Source organism: Megascapheus bottae, chromosome 2 (assembly GCF_031878675.1).
Source record: "Megascapheus bottae isolate mThoBot1 chromosome 2, mThoBot2.hap1, whole genome shotgun sequence".
NCBI lineage: Eukaryota > Metazoa > Chordata > Mammalia > Rodentia > Geomyidae > Megascapheus > Megascapheus bottae.
The window spans coordinates 50,985,580-51,002,446 of record NC_143510.1 but is presented as its reverse complement, the minus strand read 5'-3'; the positions used below and the strand labels follow the sequence as shown (position 1 = coordinate 51,002,446).

Below are 16,867 nucleotides of genomic sequence, written 5' to 3'. Positions count from 1 at the left end.
ATTAAAAGTGGGCTCTCCCCTCCACCCCCCCAGTCCTGGTGCTTGAACTCGGGGCCTGAGCTTGTCTGTGCTCAAGTATAGCTCATCATACAACACTATTTCTGGCTTTTTCTGAGTAGTTCATTGGAGATAAGATTCTCATGGACTTCCCTGCTTGAGCTGGTTTCGAACCATTATCCTCAGATCTAAAACTCCTGAGTAGCTAAGATTACAGGCTTGAGCCACTGGCACCTGGCTAGTCAGGTTTTTTGTGTTTTTGTTTTTTGTTTTTTTTTTGCAACCTTATTTTAAGAACTGCTCTGTTCTGGTGAGGTCTGTATATCATTATAATATACTGTATTGATAAAGGATTTGTGAATGCTTTTTTTTTAAGGACGTAGGCCTTGATTTTTCTTTTCTTTTTTAGTATTCCTTTGTATGCAGGCATTTGTCATTTGATTCATTTTTCTAGCTCAGTTAAAAAAGCAAAAACAACATTGTATAAAACTTCGGAGTAGGCATGTGTGACAAATGATGTGTATTTCCTCAACCTAGGGTTTCTGTCTTTCTAAAAGGAGCTATGTATCTTAGTAATCTGGTTTCATACCACTGACCAGAGCAGAGTTTTGTTCCTAGGCCAGGTTCTGAAGCTGCTGACCTTGAAAACAGCCCCCACATGCCCTTTACATCATGGTGTTCTTCTGGGGCCCCTGATAGCATTCTCAGCAGTACTGGTGGCTGTCAGGTCGGCAGCTGGGAAGATAGGTGATTGTATGTTTTAAAGGTACAGGGGGGATTGCGTTTCTTTCTTTAGACCACTGCAGAGGAAATTTGTTAGTCGGCATTATGCCTGATTTAAGATTACTGCCTGTGTGATGATTTTAGCATTTTCCTCGCCTCGGCTCCTTTTCAGCAGCTTGAACATTTTTCTTCTATTCCCCCTTCCACCCCCCTTTCCTCCCCTTCCTATGTGGCAAACTGTTTTGGCCGCCAGCAATGATTTACCACTCAGTCCATGAGCCAGCGTTCCAGCTGTGAGCAGCTGTGTGCACATCTGGGAACTTCTTCCCCCTTACGCTTCCCAAAAGAAGCTATGTTTTTAAAATTCACTATCTCCCCTTGTTCCATGCATGGAATTTCCTTCCTAATGTGTGTCCTGGTGTCTTTGGGGGCCACCTGGACCCCGCATGCTTTGGTGTTTCTCAGAGGAGGTAGGATGCATATCAGATGAAAGAGATCTTATGAAAATCAGACACTAGAGATTTCATCTGGTACAGTAATTGATCTAAGAATATCCTTTGTGTTACTACTAACTAAGCTTTTATTTTTTTTCTTTTTGGTAAGTTATGGAGCTTGAACCGAGAGCTTGGGCTTTTGTGCTCCCGGCTAGCGCTCTACTACTTTGAGCCACAGCTCTACTCCTTTTATTATCTTTATTATACTAAAGTTTTAAAGAAATTATCTTGCTTGGATACAGTTTTGCTCCTTATGTCCTGACCAGTGCCTGAAGCAGAGCATGCATTATGTCTAGATATCATGGTTGCTAACGTCCAAATTTCACCACTTAACTCATGACCTGTTCATTAATTAGTTTGAAATCGCAGTCCAGCTTTGCGTTCTAGTGTTCACAGCTTGTCCATATTAGCCAGACAAGGCTCTTCTCCAGCCAGGTTCCTGACTATTCATGTTTTGGATGTTTGAAGTCTGCCATTGTCTGTTAGCCTTGAATCATTGTTACCTCTGATTGATCATTCGGAGTATAGACTACTGTGTGAAAAGAAGTACTGTGTTTATTGGGCACATTAAAAGGCTACAAAAAATAAAGAGAAAGGTGGGCGATATATTTTAAGTAGAGGCAATGAAAAATAAATACAAATTTGTTTGTTGTCTCAGAAGCTACAAGGTAGTGGTAGTCATTTTAGACTTGAGATTCCAAGAGAGCAGAATTAGAGGAATTACTAGCTGATGACTCCTGAGTATTTCATAGGAGATTAAAGTTGTTTAAGGGTCATGATCTGGTGGAGAGAATACCAAGAATGTCTGAATTTTTTGCAAAAGTTGTCCCTTAGCATCACTATCACTGGCATTGTATTTAAGTTGTGAGAATTCTCTTGAATTGGTGACACACAAATGGTATCAGTGATGCTAATGTGGGCCGTGCTGTGTTGAGCTGAGAAACAGGTTTTTTACTCTTTCTCCAATCTATAACCTCTCTTCATCTTCTGTTTATAGCAGAGCAATGATATCGCTCGGGGCTTTGAGAGAGGACTGGAACCAGAAAAGATCATTGGGGCAACAGATTCCTGTGGCGATTTAATGTTCCTAATGAAATGGTGAGAGATTGGGCCTCACTTTACAATTGTGTTTCTTTGCCAGTGACTTGAATTTGTGTGGAGATGGGGTGGCAAGGCTGAGATGTCCCAAACTAAGAAGTTTGAATGTCAAAGATCCCTGACCTATAATAACTTCAGTACTAAGTGGAAATTATAGTTCAGAATGGATTTATGGCTTTCTCAAGTTCTAGTATGTAGCCACATTATATTATAAGCGCACATGTCAAAAATGGTAAGTTTGGGGTAGGAACTGTAAACATGATCTCAGTGTCTGTTTACACAGAACTGTATCATTTACTGTAAGAGCATAAGCCTGAGATTGTGGGATGGGAGCCAGGCAAGGCTCTGGGTCACTGTGGGCCAAAACCACTGAGTGATGTCTATAGGGGAAAAACCATTCCAATAAGAAGCATTAGGGCTGATACTGGTCAAAGCCTAAGTTACTTCGTCCGGTTGAAAGACTGGCTGTTAGAGGAAAGTGAAGTACTTCCTCCTCAGTTGGGTTTCTTAAAGACAGAGCGATTTATGGTGTGGCCCTCACTACCTGTTTATTTCTAAGTAGGATGGCACTATAGTGCCAGTAAGGAAGCTAATTACTCTGAAAGTTGTATAATGAAAGGCTAGGTATTTGTTTGTTTTTGTGATGTTAAGGGATGGAAGCCAGAGCCTCAAGTGCTAGGCAATAAGACTTAACATTTTATCTGACTGAAATACTGCTGGCAGATTACCTAGAAGCCTCTATTTGAAGAACCATCATGCTTTCTCAAAAGGAGCCATAGCCATTGCTTCCTTTGCCTCTACCCAGTCACGTTTGCTTATTATGTTCATTTATTGAGTAGCTTTTTCATCATAATCCAGAATTTAAGTGTGCTGATGCTATATGTTTTACCTTTCTTCCCCTCACCTATAATATTTACTTCTACAAAGAAACTGAGTCTTCTTAGAAAAGGAGGTAGTTCAAGCTCAGGAGGATTTGATTTATTTTATTCTTGATTTAGAATCATGGTTAATTAAGGAAGCATGTTACAAGATTATTTTGTTGTTGTTATACTTGATAGTAAATCTGTATAACATGGATAATTGAAATTGGCAGCTACATTTATTTACTTGTTTGTTTGTTTTTTTTGTGCCAGTTCTAGGGTTTGAACTCAGGGCCTGAGCACTGTCCCTGAGTTTCTTCTGCTTAAGGCTGGCACTCTACCACTTGAGCCATAGCCCCATTTCCAACTTCATTTGGTGCTGTGGAATTGAACCCATGGTGTTGTGCATGCTAGACAAGTACTCTACCACTAAATCACATTCCCAGCCCCTGTAGCTGCATTTATATTTTCTTACTGTTCAAGTTCACAGTTCTGACCAAAACAGTTGAGTATTTAAAAGGCCAGAGGTGAGGAAGAACGGGACTTCCTCACTTAGGTGACTCAGAACTCAGTCAACTTGTACGCGATCAGTACAGTTGCATGTGAGTGTGATTACATTTGTGTCACATGCACATATACACATACAATTATGGCAGTAGAATAAACATAATTTGTTATTCATCATTTTTGGCTGAAGCTGCATGCTGTATCTGTCTGAATCAGTAGTTAAATGATAGCCAGTCATAACTCAACTCATTTACTTATATTTTTCCTTGAACTGGCCAGGTTTGGTGGCTCATGCCTGTAATCCTAGCTACTTAAGAGGCTGAGATCTAAGGGTTGAAGTTCAAAGCCTGCTGAGGCACTAAAGAACCTGAGACTTTTATTTCCAATTAACCACTAGAAACCAGGAAATAGTGCTGTTGCTCAGCAGTACAGTGCCCAGGACCAGAGTACAAGCCCCATGACTCACAAAAAAAAGAGGAGGAGGAGAAAATATTGAACTGTTAGGCTATTTTTTGTTGTTTTGTATGTACTTATTTTTTTGCTGGTCTTGGGATTTGAACTCAGGACCTGAGTGCTATCCCTTAGCTCTTTGCTCAAAGCTAGTGTGCTACCACTTCCGTTTTATGGTAGTTAGAGATTAGAGTCTTACGGGGCTGGGAGTGTGGCCTAGTGGTAGAGTGCTTCCTAGTGGTAGAGTGCTTGCTTGGCATGCACAAAGCCCTGGGTTCTATTTCTTGGTACCACATACACAGAAAAAAACAGAAGTGGCACTGTGGTTCAAGTGGCAGAGCATTAGCCTTGAAAACAAAAAAGTGTCCAAGGATAGTGCCCAGGTTCTATCAAGCCCACCCCAGGACTGGAGAGAGAGGCGGGGGGCAGATGGGGGGGGGGTCTCACAGACTTTCCTGCCTAAGCTGACTTTGATCCATGATCCTAAAATCTCAGCCTCTTAAATAGCTAGGTTTACAGGCATGAACCACCAGTGCCCAGCCTGCTTTTTTCTTTATTTTGTGTTTGTTTCTGTTTATTGGTGCTGACTGAAGGCAGGGTCCTGCACTGCCTCAACTCTGTCACTGAGCTAACCTCCATCTCTGTTAGGGTCCTTTTCATTTGAAACCAGGACATGAGAAGAAATCAAGCCGGCAGCATCCCAATAGTGGAATGATAGACAGATTCAATCAGTTTGGGCTCTTCTCCTTCTGAGTCTCTTTTTCTTTCTTTCCAGGAAAGACACAGATGAGGCAGACCTGGTTCTCGCAAAAGAAGCTAATGTGAAATGTCCACAGATTGTGATAGCATTTTATGAAGAGAGACTGACGTGGCACGCATATCCTGAGGATGCGGAAAACAAAGAGAAAGAATCTGCAAAGAGCTAAAGGAAGGGGTGGCCTCTGTCATTTCTCCTTGTACATAACACATTCACCTCCTTGCCTCCACTCTCTTCTGCCCACCCCCTTCTATCCTTAAACACACATCCATGAAAGAAAAAAAAAAAAAGTGCTTATCACTGTGCTCCATGAGAGAATGATGAGATTGGTTCTCTTGTAACATAACTGATGGTCTGATTCCTGATCCTGTATCTCGGTGAAGACCAGGCAGTCACATACTGTGTATCATCCCCACAATGTTTTCTTTTGCCCTGATCTCCTTCTGCTTTCCTGTGACCTCAAGATGAATTTTAACTTTTTAATCACCTTAGAGTCTTGCTCTTTTTCAAAGTGGATTGCTTTTTGGATGGGAGGATTTTAGGACAGTGATGAGGAAGGTGCATTTATCGCTTTGTTTCTTAGATCATGTTGGTGATGAGCTGACCTTTGTTTTGCTAGGTTGGGGTGGAAGGGATGTTACCCATCTTTCAAAAAGCCAGTATCACCTGCCTACCTGTTGGGGTTTTCCCAGCCTCATTTAGCTTTCCCTGGGAGAATGCACAGTCTCTAGTGTGGTCTTCTAGCCTGCCCTGTGTTGTCATCCTCATCCTCACCCATCCTCCCAAAATAACTCCCCTACTTTTGAGGGCTAGAAGCTTGTAACTTTACATTGAAATTTGTCACAGTACTTCTTTTATCCCCAGGACTTTTGGCCTTGTTTTTAGCCATCCCTGATTCTGCTTCTTTAAGGCATTGTCAGTTTGTCATGAAATAACCAGATTGTTAACTGAGGGATATGGGCAGGGTATGGTTGTCTTTATTATCAGCAGTCTGTATTCTTTCCTTCCATCCTTCATAGTTAGACCATGTGTTTGTGTCGGTGTGAGTGATTGCCTGGTGCTTGCTTGTGCCAAGGTGCTAAGCACCCGCTAACCCTGCCAACTTTTGTGGACTCCCAAAGCATTCCTATTACCAAAGAGGCTTCAGATCTGAACTCTCACTCCTCAGTGGACCCAAGTTTCCCTTATATGCCATTATTTTCAGTGGGGAAGTCTTGGAGGAGAGCCACTGGCCACAGTATTTTAAATATTCATAGCAGTTTCAATCGTAAATTTGCCACCAAGAGTCCTTCAAGGATCACTACTGCTCTTTCCTTTTTTTTTTCTTTTTGGCCAGTCATGGGACTTGAACTATAGGCCTGGGCACTGTCTCTGAGCTCTTCAGCTCAAGGCTACCATCCTACCCCTGAGCTACAGTACCACTTCTGGTTTTCTGGTGATTAATTGGAGATAAGAGTCTCAGGGACTTAGTGCCTGGGTTGGCTTTAAACTGCAATCCTCAGCTCTCAGCCTCTTGAGCAATTAGGATTACAGGCATGTGCCACATAACTGGCTCTGTTTTAAGACATGAATTTCCTTGGGAGACAACCATCTCAGTAAGTGACAGGTCCTGCTATTTGCACTTCGGCATAACCACCTTCACTGTTCAACAAAACATTATCCTATTGTCTTCCTCTTGCTTTGTTGTTGTATTGAGAGGTTGTTTTCTGAGTACTTCCTTCTGGCATTGTTCCCCAAGAAAGGCCCTATATTTCCGTGTCCTTTTCTTCTTATAGTTGTACTAGAGAACTAGGGCAAAGCAAGGAGACAGCAGATTTTTTGAGCATCACTGTCCTAGCCCCAAAGGGTGAGAAAGGAAAGAAGCGCTTGAAATAGCCTTAATTCTATAGTTCATTAGCCATTGAAGTTCCTTTTGATTTTTTAAAGTATTTGGCTAGCTGCCAGGAGCATCCAATCATTTGGAGATTATTCAAAGTAGTGAGAATGGGTGTACTGCTCCAGTTCACGGATGAGCCAGATCATATATAAGTCCTAGACCTATTCATGGCATTGGTTTACATTGCTTACCTGCTCACTGCTGATTAATGATGTGTTTGTGTAAATTTTGTCAGAAATGACACTGCATTGTCAAGAAGAAGGCAGGCTAGAACACTGAAGCTTTGGGTATAAGACAGCCAGGAAGTTCCTTCCGAGTGGTAATGTAGTTGGGTGACAGTTCAGAGCCCATGCCTCCCATGGGGGGAGTGGTTATCTCCTTCTCTCTGAAGGAATTGGAGGCTACATCAAGTGATGGATGACTGACTTGTTTGTACTTAATCTGACAAGCATCAGAAAGTACAGTCAGAAAACAGTTTGACATACCAGTAACCAAGGGTATTTTTAGAGTAGGTAAGAACAGGAGAAAAGTAGAATGAGGAAGGGCAGATCATAACTGTAACCCCAGCTACTTGGGAGGCAGAGATTGGGAGGATTTCTTCCCAGCTTGGGGAAGAAATTCACAAGATACAGTAGTAGACACCTGCTGTCCCAAATAGACAGGAAGCATAAGTAGGATTGTAGAACAGGCAGAAAGTGAGACCTTATCTGGAAAATAATGAAAGCTAGAAAGGTTGGCAGTGTCGCTCAGTGTTAGAGCAAGTGTAAGGCCCCAGTACAACACACACAAAAGGAAAATAGAACAAAAAGTAGGGCAGAGTTCCTGAGAAAGTGATATTTTTAATTTTTTTTGGCATTTGCAAAAAAAAAAAAAGAAAAAGGCTTATAGCCATTGTACAAGAAAGCAACCGTATTCAATTCTGAGATTGGCCTGAGGGGTCTGGGCTATCTGGTTTCATGGCTATAATTTATATTAAGACCTTCATCAGAATCTTTATTTTCTTTGACCAGAATGACCCCAGTATTGTGGACTGTTCATAACCCCTTTAATACGCCTCCCCTTTTTTCTGTAATCAATGTATAGAATCATGGTTTTTCTTTCCTGTTATTTCTTTGGAGACAGTCTCACCCTGTATGATTGGTCTTGAACTTGTCTCCCTGCCTTTGCCTCCAATTGCAGCGTGCTAGTTTTTTTATGGAGGTCTGTCATATATATATATAGTAAGAGACATGTATTCCTTATAGATTTTTTCACACTTGTTAGTTCTCTCTTTGCTACCCATGGCTGGCTCTGTAGGAAAGCAGGGAGCCAGAGGTGCCAGTGCTCATTTCAGTGCTCAGCACAAAGGGAAGCAGATGGCTGCCTGCTAGCATTTGCTGGCGCCTGGACAACTACAGGCACCAGCAGAAAGCATGAAATCCTCTTCCTTCTGCAGCATTCGTCGCCAAGAGCAAAACACTCTTAAAAACACCTGTCTCAGGTGCTCAAAGTGTATTTTTTTCTGTTGAATCTTCTCAGAAGATATCTTCCCCCCTCCCTCCCTCTCTCCCTCCCTCCTTCCCTTCCCCTCCCTCTCTCCCTGTCCTGGGCTTGAGCTCAGGGACTGAGCGCTGTCCTTGGGCTTTCTCAAGGCTAGAGCTCTACCACTTAAGCCACTGCACCACTTCTTGCTTTTTTTCCCCCTGTGTATTCGGTACCCTACCCAGTCTTTGTGCATGCTAGGCAAGCGCTCTACCACTAGGCCAAATTCCCGGCCCTCGGAGGACATGTTTCTACTGCAAATGTTCATATTCTTCCATTAACCGACAGCCCTGCCTACAGAGTTTTGCAGTGCTATCCTCCCTAGTGGAGTCTGCCAAAGACAGCTTAGCGGGTACTCCAGACCTGGGCTCTCATGTTACCAGCAGCTGCTGGCAAGACTATCCTGGCTGGCAGTGTGCAGTTTAAGGCTAGAGAACATTTGTTCCCGTGGCACTCCTAGTGCTAGAAAGTCTAGATGACCCTTCTCCCTCCCGCCCCTCTCTGCGTAATACTTGTTGAAGCATGGTGTCCTTATCCTGCTGCTTGGGCCACAATTACTCTGAACTCTTCATTACAGCTTAGTCCAGTTAAATTGTTGGGGTGCTGGTGACTCATATCTGTAATCCTAGCTAGTCAAAGGAGGCAGAGATCTGAGAATCACAGTTCCAGCAGCCGATGCAGGAAACTGTGAGACTCTCATTGCCCATTAACACCAGAAAACCGGAAATGAAGCTGTGGCTCCAAGTGGCAGAGAACTAGCCTTGAGCATAAAAGCTTGGGGACAGTGCTGAGTCCCTGAGTTCAAGCCCCATAACCAACAGCAACAAAAATATGTCTGACCTTAAAGTTCACCGTTTTAGCTGGAAACAATAGTGTGCTGCCGCCTGTAAACCCAGCTCTTGGGAGGCAGAGATAAGAGGTTATGAGTTTGAGGCTAGTTTAGGCTACCCAACAAGATTTTTTTTTTTTTTAAAGCAACAAGCCTTGTCATGGAAGTTTTCATCTCTGCCTGGGTTGTTTGGGAATCAGGAATTTGACTGTTCTGAGAAGTTAAAACTGTAATGTTCTTTAAGTAGCCTCATAAAAAAAATTGTTTCTTTTTGCTTGTGCTGAGTTTCCTAAATTTTAATCTACCTCATCTTTTCCTTTTCTTTTTCTCTTTTTGCCAGTTCTGGGGCTTGAACTCAGCCTGGGCACTGTCCCTGAGCTGCTTTTGCTCAAGGCTAGCACTCAACCACCTGAGCCACAGTACCTCTTCTGACTGAGGTACTGAGGAATTGAACCCAGGGCTTCATGCATGCTAAGCAAGCACGCTACCACTAAGCCACACTCTCAGCCCTTCATCTTGTCTTTTTACAGTTAACTTCTGCCTGTCACTGCCACTTGAACACCATCTTTGATTTCTGGTTGTTTTCTAAAATGGACTTTTTTGTATTGATTGTTTTGTCTCCTGCCTTTTCTCCAGGTCCTCATTTTTCCTAGCGTCATCTCATTGCTTCTCTTTCAGAAAAAAGAAAAGAAAATTAAAGTCATTTTTTTCAAGTCTTGTTTATGGTAAGAAATGATCATGGAGTGTCATTTGTCTCTGAGGTCAGAAGGGAAGGAAAAGAGTTAAAAGCAGAGTGGCGGGGGAGGGGCAGGCCCAGCTCTGGAGGCTGACAAGGAGTCATTAATTAAGACAATTTCAAAGTCAACTGATTGTGATCATTAATGTCACAATAGATCAAAACCTAATTATCACAGCCTAGGTGAGAGCCATCAGTATTAATCGGAAAATCTAATAGGAAACTATTATCAAGAAATTAGGCCAAATTGAATGCAATGAACTTTTTATCGAGTCTCTCTTTTTTCGCAATGTCCCCTAGCATTGTCAGGTATGACCCTAACAGTTGTCCAGGCCCAAGTGGCCAGTTTGTCACACTTTCACAGCCTTCCTTTCCTTTTTCCTTTCCATCTTCTCCCTTTCCCTCCCTCCCTCCCTCCCTTCTTCCTTCCTTCCTGAGACAGGGTCTTGTTCTGTTCCAGGCCTTGGTTTGCCTGGAACTCTTTGATCCTGCCTCAACTTCCCGTGTGTGGGGATTACAGGCATATACCACTATTGTGTCTTTAAGAAGCATATTTTGGGGGGAATTTCAAACATTCTGAATCTGATCTGTCATTGTGGAACGTGGAATCCTGAGCCTTGTCATCCCCTGGAATTGTGTCAGTGGGGGAATGCTCTATTCTATTCAGGTCTTGGAATGGTTCCAGAAATGGGTGTGTTGGGTGAACATTGTCCTGCTTGTTGATGTCATTCTGAGCTTCTGTCACATGTAGAGTCCTGCTGTTACACTGCTGCTGTAAGAGGATAGAAGGAAGGAGGGGCATTCTGCCTGGAAATTATATTGAGAACAACTTAAAAAAAAATAGTATTTGCTTACTTGTTTTTGCTTTTTTGTGTGTGCCAGTAATGGGCTTGAACTCAGGGCCTACTTGCACTCTTGCTTGTCTTTTTCACTCAAAGCTAGCACTCTACCACTGGAGCCATACCTCCACTTCTCACCTTTTTTTGCTGGCTATTTGGAGATAAAAGTCTCTCGGATTTATCTGCCCCGAGCTGGCTTTGAACCTTGATCCTCAGATCTCATCCTCCTGAGTAGCTAGGATAGGGAGCCATGGACGCCTTGCTGATCTTTTTGTTTTTGTTGTTGTTTTTTTAACTTGTGTCAGGGAGCCTCTGGCAGGAGGAGGGAATATTGCAGGAGTCCATTTGTAGTACCAGTATGAAAGTCACCACTTAATCTTGAGTTAAGAGGCTGCAACTCTTGGGGGTTGAGCTGAGGCAGAATGGTTGGGAGGCTGCTGCCTAGGACACGGTGAGGGTCAGGCAGGAGAGAGGTAAAGCTGCAGGAATGCTTAGCGGTTCTAGATGTCTGTGTGACAGCTCTTACAGCCCTGCAAGCCCTCCCCTGGGGCAGCAGACCCCTACTGTTCCTCCCTGAGAGTAGTCTTGGCTTCTTTGTGTATTTTAGGAATCCTGCATGGCTATACTTTGAGAATTCAATGTGAAGTTATTCCTTCACCTCTTCAGTAAATGTGTTTTTGTGTCTACTTTTCAAAAGAATTTGTGTCTTTAAATGTTTAAGGTGTAATTTTCTCTCTTAAAACACCACTGACTGCTGGTTTTCAGGAGCAAATGGTTTCTCCAAGGTTCCTCACGTTCTGCTGGGTAGATACTAAACCCCCAATTAGTACTGTGGGCTGGTGGAGTGTGTAGAGCGCCATGTCCCTCCCAGCCCCCTCTTCTCCAAAGCGTGCTCTGAGACATGGCAGAATTGTGTGGATGCTGACTGTGTGCCAACCTCCCCAACTGGTTTATGCTGGCTGACCTTGGGCAAGTCGTTCCGTTCAATGCCTCAGTTCCCCATCTGTCAAATGGGGGTAATAATACTGACCTACCTCACAGGGGTGTTGTGAGGCATTGTGAATCAAGGATGACAGAATACTTCAGGCTCCTCTGTGGAGGACGCCTTGAGCCAAAGGGTAGGCCTGGTGACAGGCCTCAGCCCTCACAGAGCTGGTTCCTGGTTTGGAACCGCTTAGTGACTGGCTCGTCCTCTGCCCCCACCCCTCATCAAAGCTGCTAGTTCAGGTGTTGACAGTGTTTTCATGAATGTTGGGAGTCTCACCAGTCCACAGTTACAGGCTGCTGTGTGAGCCGGCACCAGTATTTCCTGTGTCTTGCATTCACAAAGGGAGGCTGTCTCCAACCCTAGGAACGTTGGATTAGGAAATCCCAGGCAGGGTTGCTTCTATCACTGCTGTCCCCACTTCTCCCTCACCCAGGCCCAGGACAACTATGTCACTCTACCTGCTCGTAAACCCCCTGCCTCCTCAAGAAACCAGATAATTCCACAAACATGACCTTCTCCTCAATCCCCACCATACCCCCAGAAGAGAGCTACATTGGATTTCTTTTCTTTCTCTCTCAGAAATAAATCGTCACGCTCGGAATTTCGGACATTGATCCTTAAAGCTTCATCTAGGTCACTGTGTTTGCTAGCAATTGTCTTTCTCAGTGTCCACAATCTGAGACTGAACCTCAGATGCTACTTTCTAGTTTGCCCAGGTGTGGGCTCAGTTTAGGGCTCAACCAGCTCCTCTTTTCGCCCTTTAGAGAAGGAGGACTCTTTCCCCCCTTTCCCCTCCTTGGTCCCCAATTGGTAAACCCATGAAAAAGCACAAGGTCCTAGCTCCTTCAGGTTACATTCCAGTTCTCTGTGCTTTGTTGACTCTTGTGTGGGCCCCTACTGGTATCAGTCCCCGCTGGTGTGCCAGATGGTTCTGTGGGGTCCTGGAGACAGGCGAGCTCCCTCCTGCCAAGGAGCCAGGCTGCCCACCTCCCAGCACTTCGCACGGGATGGACGCCATACGAGACTCAAGGGACTGATTTTCTCCCAGGATCGCACAGTCCTGTACGCAGCCCCACTTTGTAGTTAGATACCTGAATGGAAATGAGAAATTGAATTCTTTATGGACTTTTTGGTTTGTGGGGGAGTTTTGGTTGTGTTTCTTGGTTTTCTTTCAACGAAACATATCTGCTTTTGATTTTATCTTTGAAGGCGAAGTGATTTCTCCATATATGTTCACCTTTTAAATGTAAATGTTTAAAAGTAGGCATTTCTGTGTTTTCACAACTGACATCCGATTCAGACCTCATTTCTCCCCCTTTTCCACACCCTCTTCCCTCTTTTCATACTCTTGTATTGGTTCTAATAAACGGTTGCTTTTCAAATACATCTTGAGTGGTAGTTTGAAACTCCAGTCTTACATACCTTGTTAATTTGGTTCTTGGAATGGTAGCGCCCCCCCCCCCCCCCCCCACTACTCGGAAGGGTCAGGGAGGACTAGCCAGAAGAGCTGAGTTTCTTCAAGCAGCCACAAGGTGGCACAAGTCCAAGGGAATGAGATCTGACTTGTCCCTTCTCTTGCTCCTGGCAGCAGATCGCTAAACATCACCCTTCAGGATCTCTGGGCCCTCTGTAAGGGTCACTAGAAATTAGGACACATCACATCAAGCAAATAATCCAAACCACATTTTAAAATCTTGTGTGCCTGTAAATGTAACCTTGTATTTTATTTTCCTGACTTGCCTTGTGGATACCAAAAATAAAAAACAAAACAAACAAACAATAACAAAAACCCAGCTATCTTCTCTGGGAACCAAATGCCTGTGGGTCAGAGATGTGCTGTGGACCAGTTGGAAGTTGGGTTAGGGAAGGGAAGAATATATTGAAGAATCCAGAACTCATTGCCCCTTTTAACCCTGAATCTAGTGTATATGGACAGGAAGTAAAGGTTGAGGGGTAACAGATCCCAGACTCCGTGTGTGGTCTCACGGAGCTGTGTGACTCCTGAAGACCAGTCTGCATTTCTCCCCTCCTGTTTCCCTTTCTTCTGCTGAGTTATTGGATCTCTGTCGTCTAATCTCGTAAAGTCTTATGAAGACATCTGTAGGTTGGCTGGTTTAATGGTCCATGACTCCATAAACACGGGACAGGAGAGCCATTTGGTCCACTTCAGAGCCGGGCCCTTCTGGACATTATTTATTCCCTATCTCTGAGGCCTGGGACTAGTCTGTCCCCTTCCCTTTCCATCTTTTTCTAGTTCTGTCCCCATTCTGTCAGTTTGTCCCTGCCTCAGGTCCACAGACAAGCACAAGTTTGCTGCAGCCTGCCCTCCCCTGGACAATCATGTATTGTTTTTTTTATCTCTCCTGTGAGGAAGGCTAAATTCCCCCCCAGCAACCCCCAGGAACCTGGCGATTCTGTCTCTCCTTTTGTCTCAGGGAGCTAATGAAATGAGTGTGGCGCTAGTGGCCTGGGGGCAATGGAGTAGCTGGGAGTGGGGGTTTGCACTCCTCAGATCGCTGTGCACTCAGCTCTAACCAGCTCATTAGAGGTTAGAGCCGGCAGCCCCCAGGCAGCCTCTGCCCTTTAGAAGGAAGTATGAGCCCTGTGATGATGGGTTATCTGAAAATACTATGTACAAAGGGACCAGTACAGCCTGTGGACACATGCAGGGTAGTGCTACCCAAGCCTGAGAGAGTGATCTGTACTGGGTTTTGGATAGGGAGTGACAAGGTAGAAGCCGGTGCCATCTGGGATATGCATGTGCGTGTGCACACACATGTCAGGCACCATGGCTGGGGAACAAGGAGCCATGCAGAAAACCCTGTTTGCTCACCTGCTTGATGTTTCCCACCATCTGAAGACAGGTGGAGGGAAGGGGCTGGCTCTCACCTCTGAGGCTCCAGCCCTTGTCTCCATTGCTCTCCAGCTTCCTGTTCCCCTCCCCTCTGCAGCTGGAGCATATTGCTTTCCAGGTGCTGCCTCCCTCCTCTCCGCTTCTGTCTGTATTTGTGTCATTCTTTTGTTATTGTTTTGTTTTGTTTTATGGCGTCTCCTCTTTGTTTGCTGTATTGTGTTTTTCTTGTTCTTTGTTCTTTTTTCCCTCGTGTCTTTCCACCCCCTGTCTGCTTCATTCCCTTTAAATTCCATAAGCAACCTTCACTGTGGACATTTAATTTCAACCCATCAAATTATTATCTCTTCTGCAGCAATCTGGGACTCTTTTATGATCTCTTCCCTACCCCACACTGCCTCTGGAAACAGGTGCATGGCTTCCAGACTCGGGGGGTGGGGGGTGGGGAGCTGAAGATGCCTGGACCATCATCCTCTCCTCTCCTCTGCCTTTCTCCTCATTTGGTTATAAGCCAGGAAGGGAGGGTGAGATGTTGGGAATTGAGTGGGATGGTAAATCTAAATTTGGAGGTTGTTGCCATGCTAAGTTTGAGGTTATATTTGTGCCCTTTCCTTTTCTTTTTTTTCTATATATTTTTATAGTAATTAATAGAAGGGTTACATTATAGAAGGTGCTTTACTTCACAAACATTGATACCCTTTCTCATGTCTTGGTCTCTATTTCCCTCCCCCCACCCCCGCCCCATGCCCCTTCCTTTTCTTTCTCCTTCCTTCTGCGGCCTTCTGGAGAAGGAAGCCCTTGGGGAGCTGAGGTACTAGCCACACAGATGCTGCAGCTAGCGAAATTTCACTTCCACATCTGCAGCAAGCTGGCAGGCAGGTGAACTGGAGCTCTCCTTTGCCTGAAGCAATGGAGTGGGTGATTCCTCCACACAATTTTCAAAAACACACAGTACCACAGTGGGCAAGGGAGCCCTGCCAGGTCAGAGGGATCTGAGTCTGGCTGTTGTTGTGTCCTGTCTCATGGCCCCTCTCTGAGTCTGGCTGGGACTTGAAGAAGGAGCCCTGACAGCTTGCCTCTATGCCCCAAGGGAAGGGCAGCCTTGGGGGGGGGGGGACAGGCTGCTGCCTTAGGTAGCCCAGTGGCCACTTTTCTCCTGCTTCTAGACATGGAATGGGATGTTTCCTCTACTCTCTCTTCTCTTGCTCCTTGTCCTTTCTCAGGTACTGAGTGTGCCTTTCTCTTGCTTTGCTTTTTTTAAAAATAAATTTGGGGGGGGAGAAGTGATTGATTGTGGGGTTTGAACTCAGGGTCTGGGCACTGTCCTTGAGCTCTTTTGCTCAAGTCTAGTTGTCTACCACTTTGAGCCACAGCTCCCGTTCTGCATTTTTTTTTTTTTTTTTTTTGTGGTTATTTGGAGATAAGAGTCTCATAGCCTTTCTTGCTTGGACTGGCTTCAAAACACAGTCTTCAGATCTCAGCTAGGATTACAGGCATGAGCCACCAGCACCTGGCTTCCTGTGCTTTTACTTAAATGTCAGAAAGGAAAAGAAAAAGACTGAGAGAAAAACTATAGACTGCTGGATATTGGTGGCTCACGCCTATAACCCTAGCTTCTCAGGAGACAGATCTGAGAACTGGGGTTCAAAAACAGAAAAGTTCATGAGACTTTTTTTTTTTTTTTGCCAGTCCTGGGGCTTGGACTCAGGGCCTGAGCACTGTCCTTGAGCATTCCTCAAGGCTAGCATTCTACCACTTGAGCCACAGCACCACTGGCTTTTTCTATGTATGTGGTACTGAGGAATCAAACCTTGGGTCATCGTGCATGCTAGGCAAGCATGCTACCACTAGGCCATGCTCTCAGCCCCATCATGAGACTCTTACCTCCAATGAATCACAAAAAAAAAAAAAAAAAAAAAAAAAGCCAGAAGTGGAGCTCAATTGGTAGAGCACTAGCCTTGAATAGAACAAAGCTAAGGTACAGCATTGAGGTTCTGAATTCAAGCACACACACATACACAATCACATGGAAAACAAAGGAGAAAGAAACATTTTTTTTTTCTCCTGCTTTGGGAGAGATAAGGTATGATCTTTGTCCTGCTGGAGATTTGAGGATCTCACCATCCTTAGTCCTTCTGTTTTCACAATGAGTCATAAAACTGGGGTTCTTAACCTGGAAAAGATACTTGCAGGACTAATGTCTAACACACCAGCAGAACACTAGCCTAGCACATATGAGACCCTGTGCTTGATTTCCAGCACAGGAAAGCCAAATCAACCCTAATCAGTTTTTGAGAATTTCTTAAGTACTTTGGGGTTGATTGAAGCCATCTGGGGTATT

The 16,867-nt window shown here is 44.4% G+C and overlaps 1 protein-coding gene across 4 annotated transcripts in view; it reads left to right on the top strand.

Moving 5' to 3' along the window:
• Cbx5 (chromobox 5) overlaps positions 1-10,232 on the top strand; it is a 37,697-nt gene extending 27,465 nt beyond the window's left edge. For 3 of the 4 annotated variants that reach the window (XM_090326762.1, XM_090326740.1, XM_090326746.1), the window contains exons 4-5: positions 2,212-2,312; positions 4,905-10,232. In XM_090326762.1, the coding sequence (XP_090182888.1) occupies positions 2,212-2,312; positions 4,905-5,055 (252 nt within the window). In that variant the 3' untranslated portion in view covers positions 5,056-10,232. The remainder of the gene's footprint in view (positions 1-2,211; positions 2,313-4,904) is intronic. The other variant, XM_090326755.1, reaches the window with a different exon arrangement.
• The last annotated feature ends 6,635 nt before the right edge of the window (positions 10,233-16,867 follow it).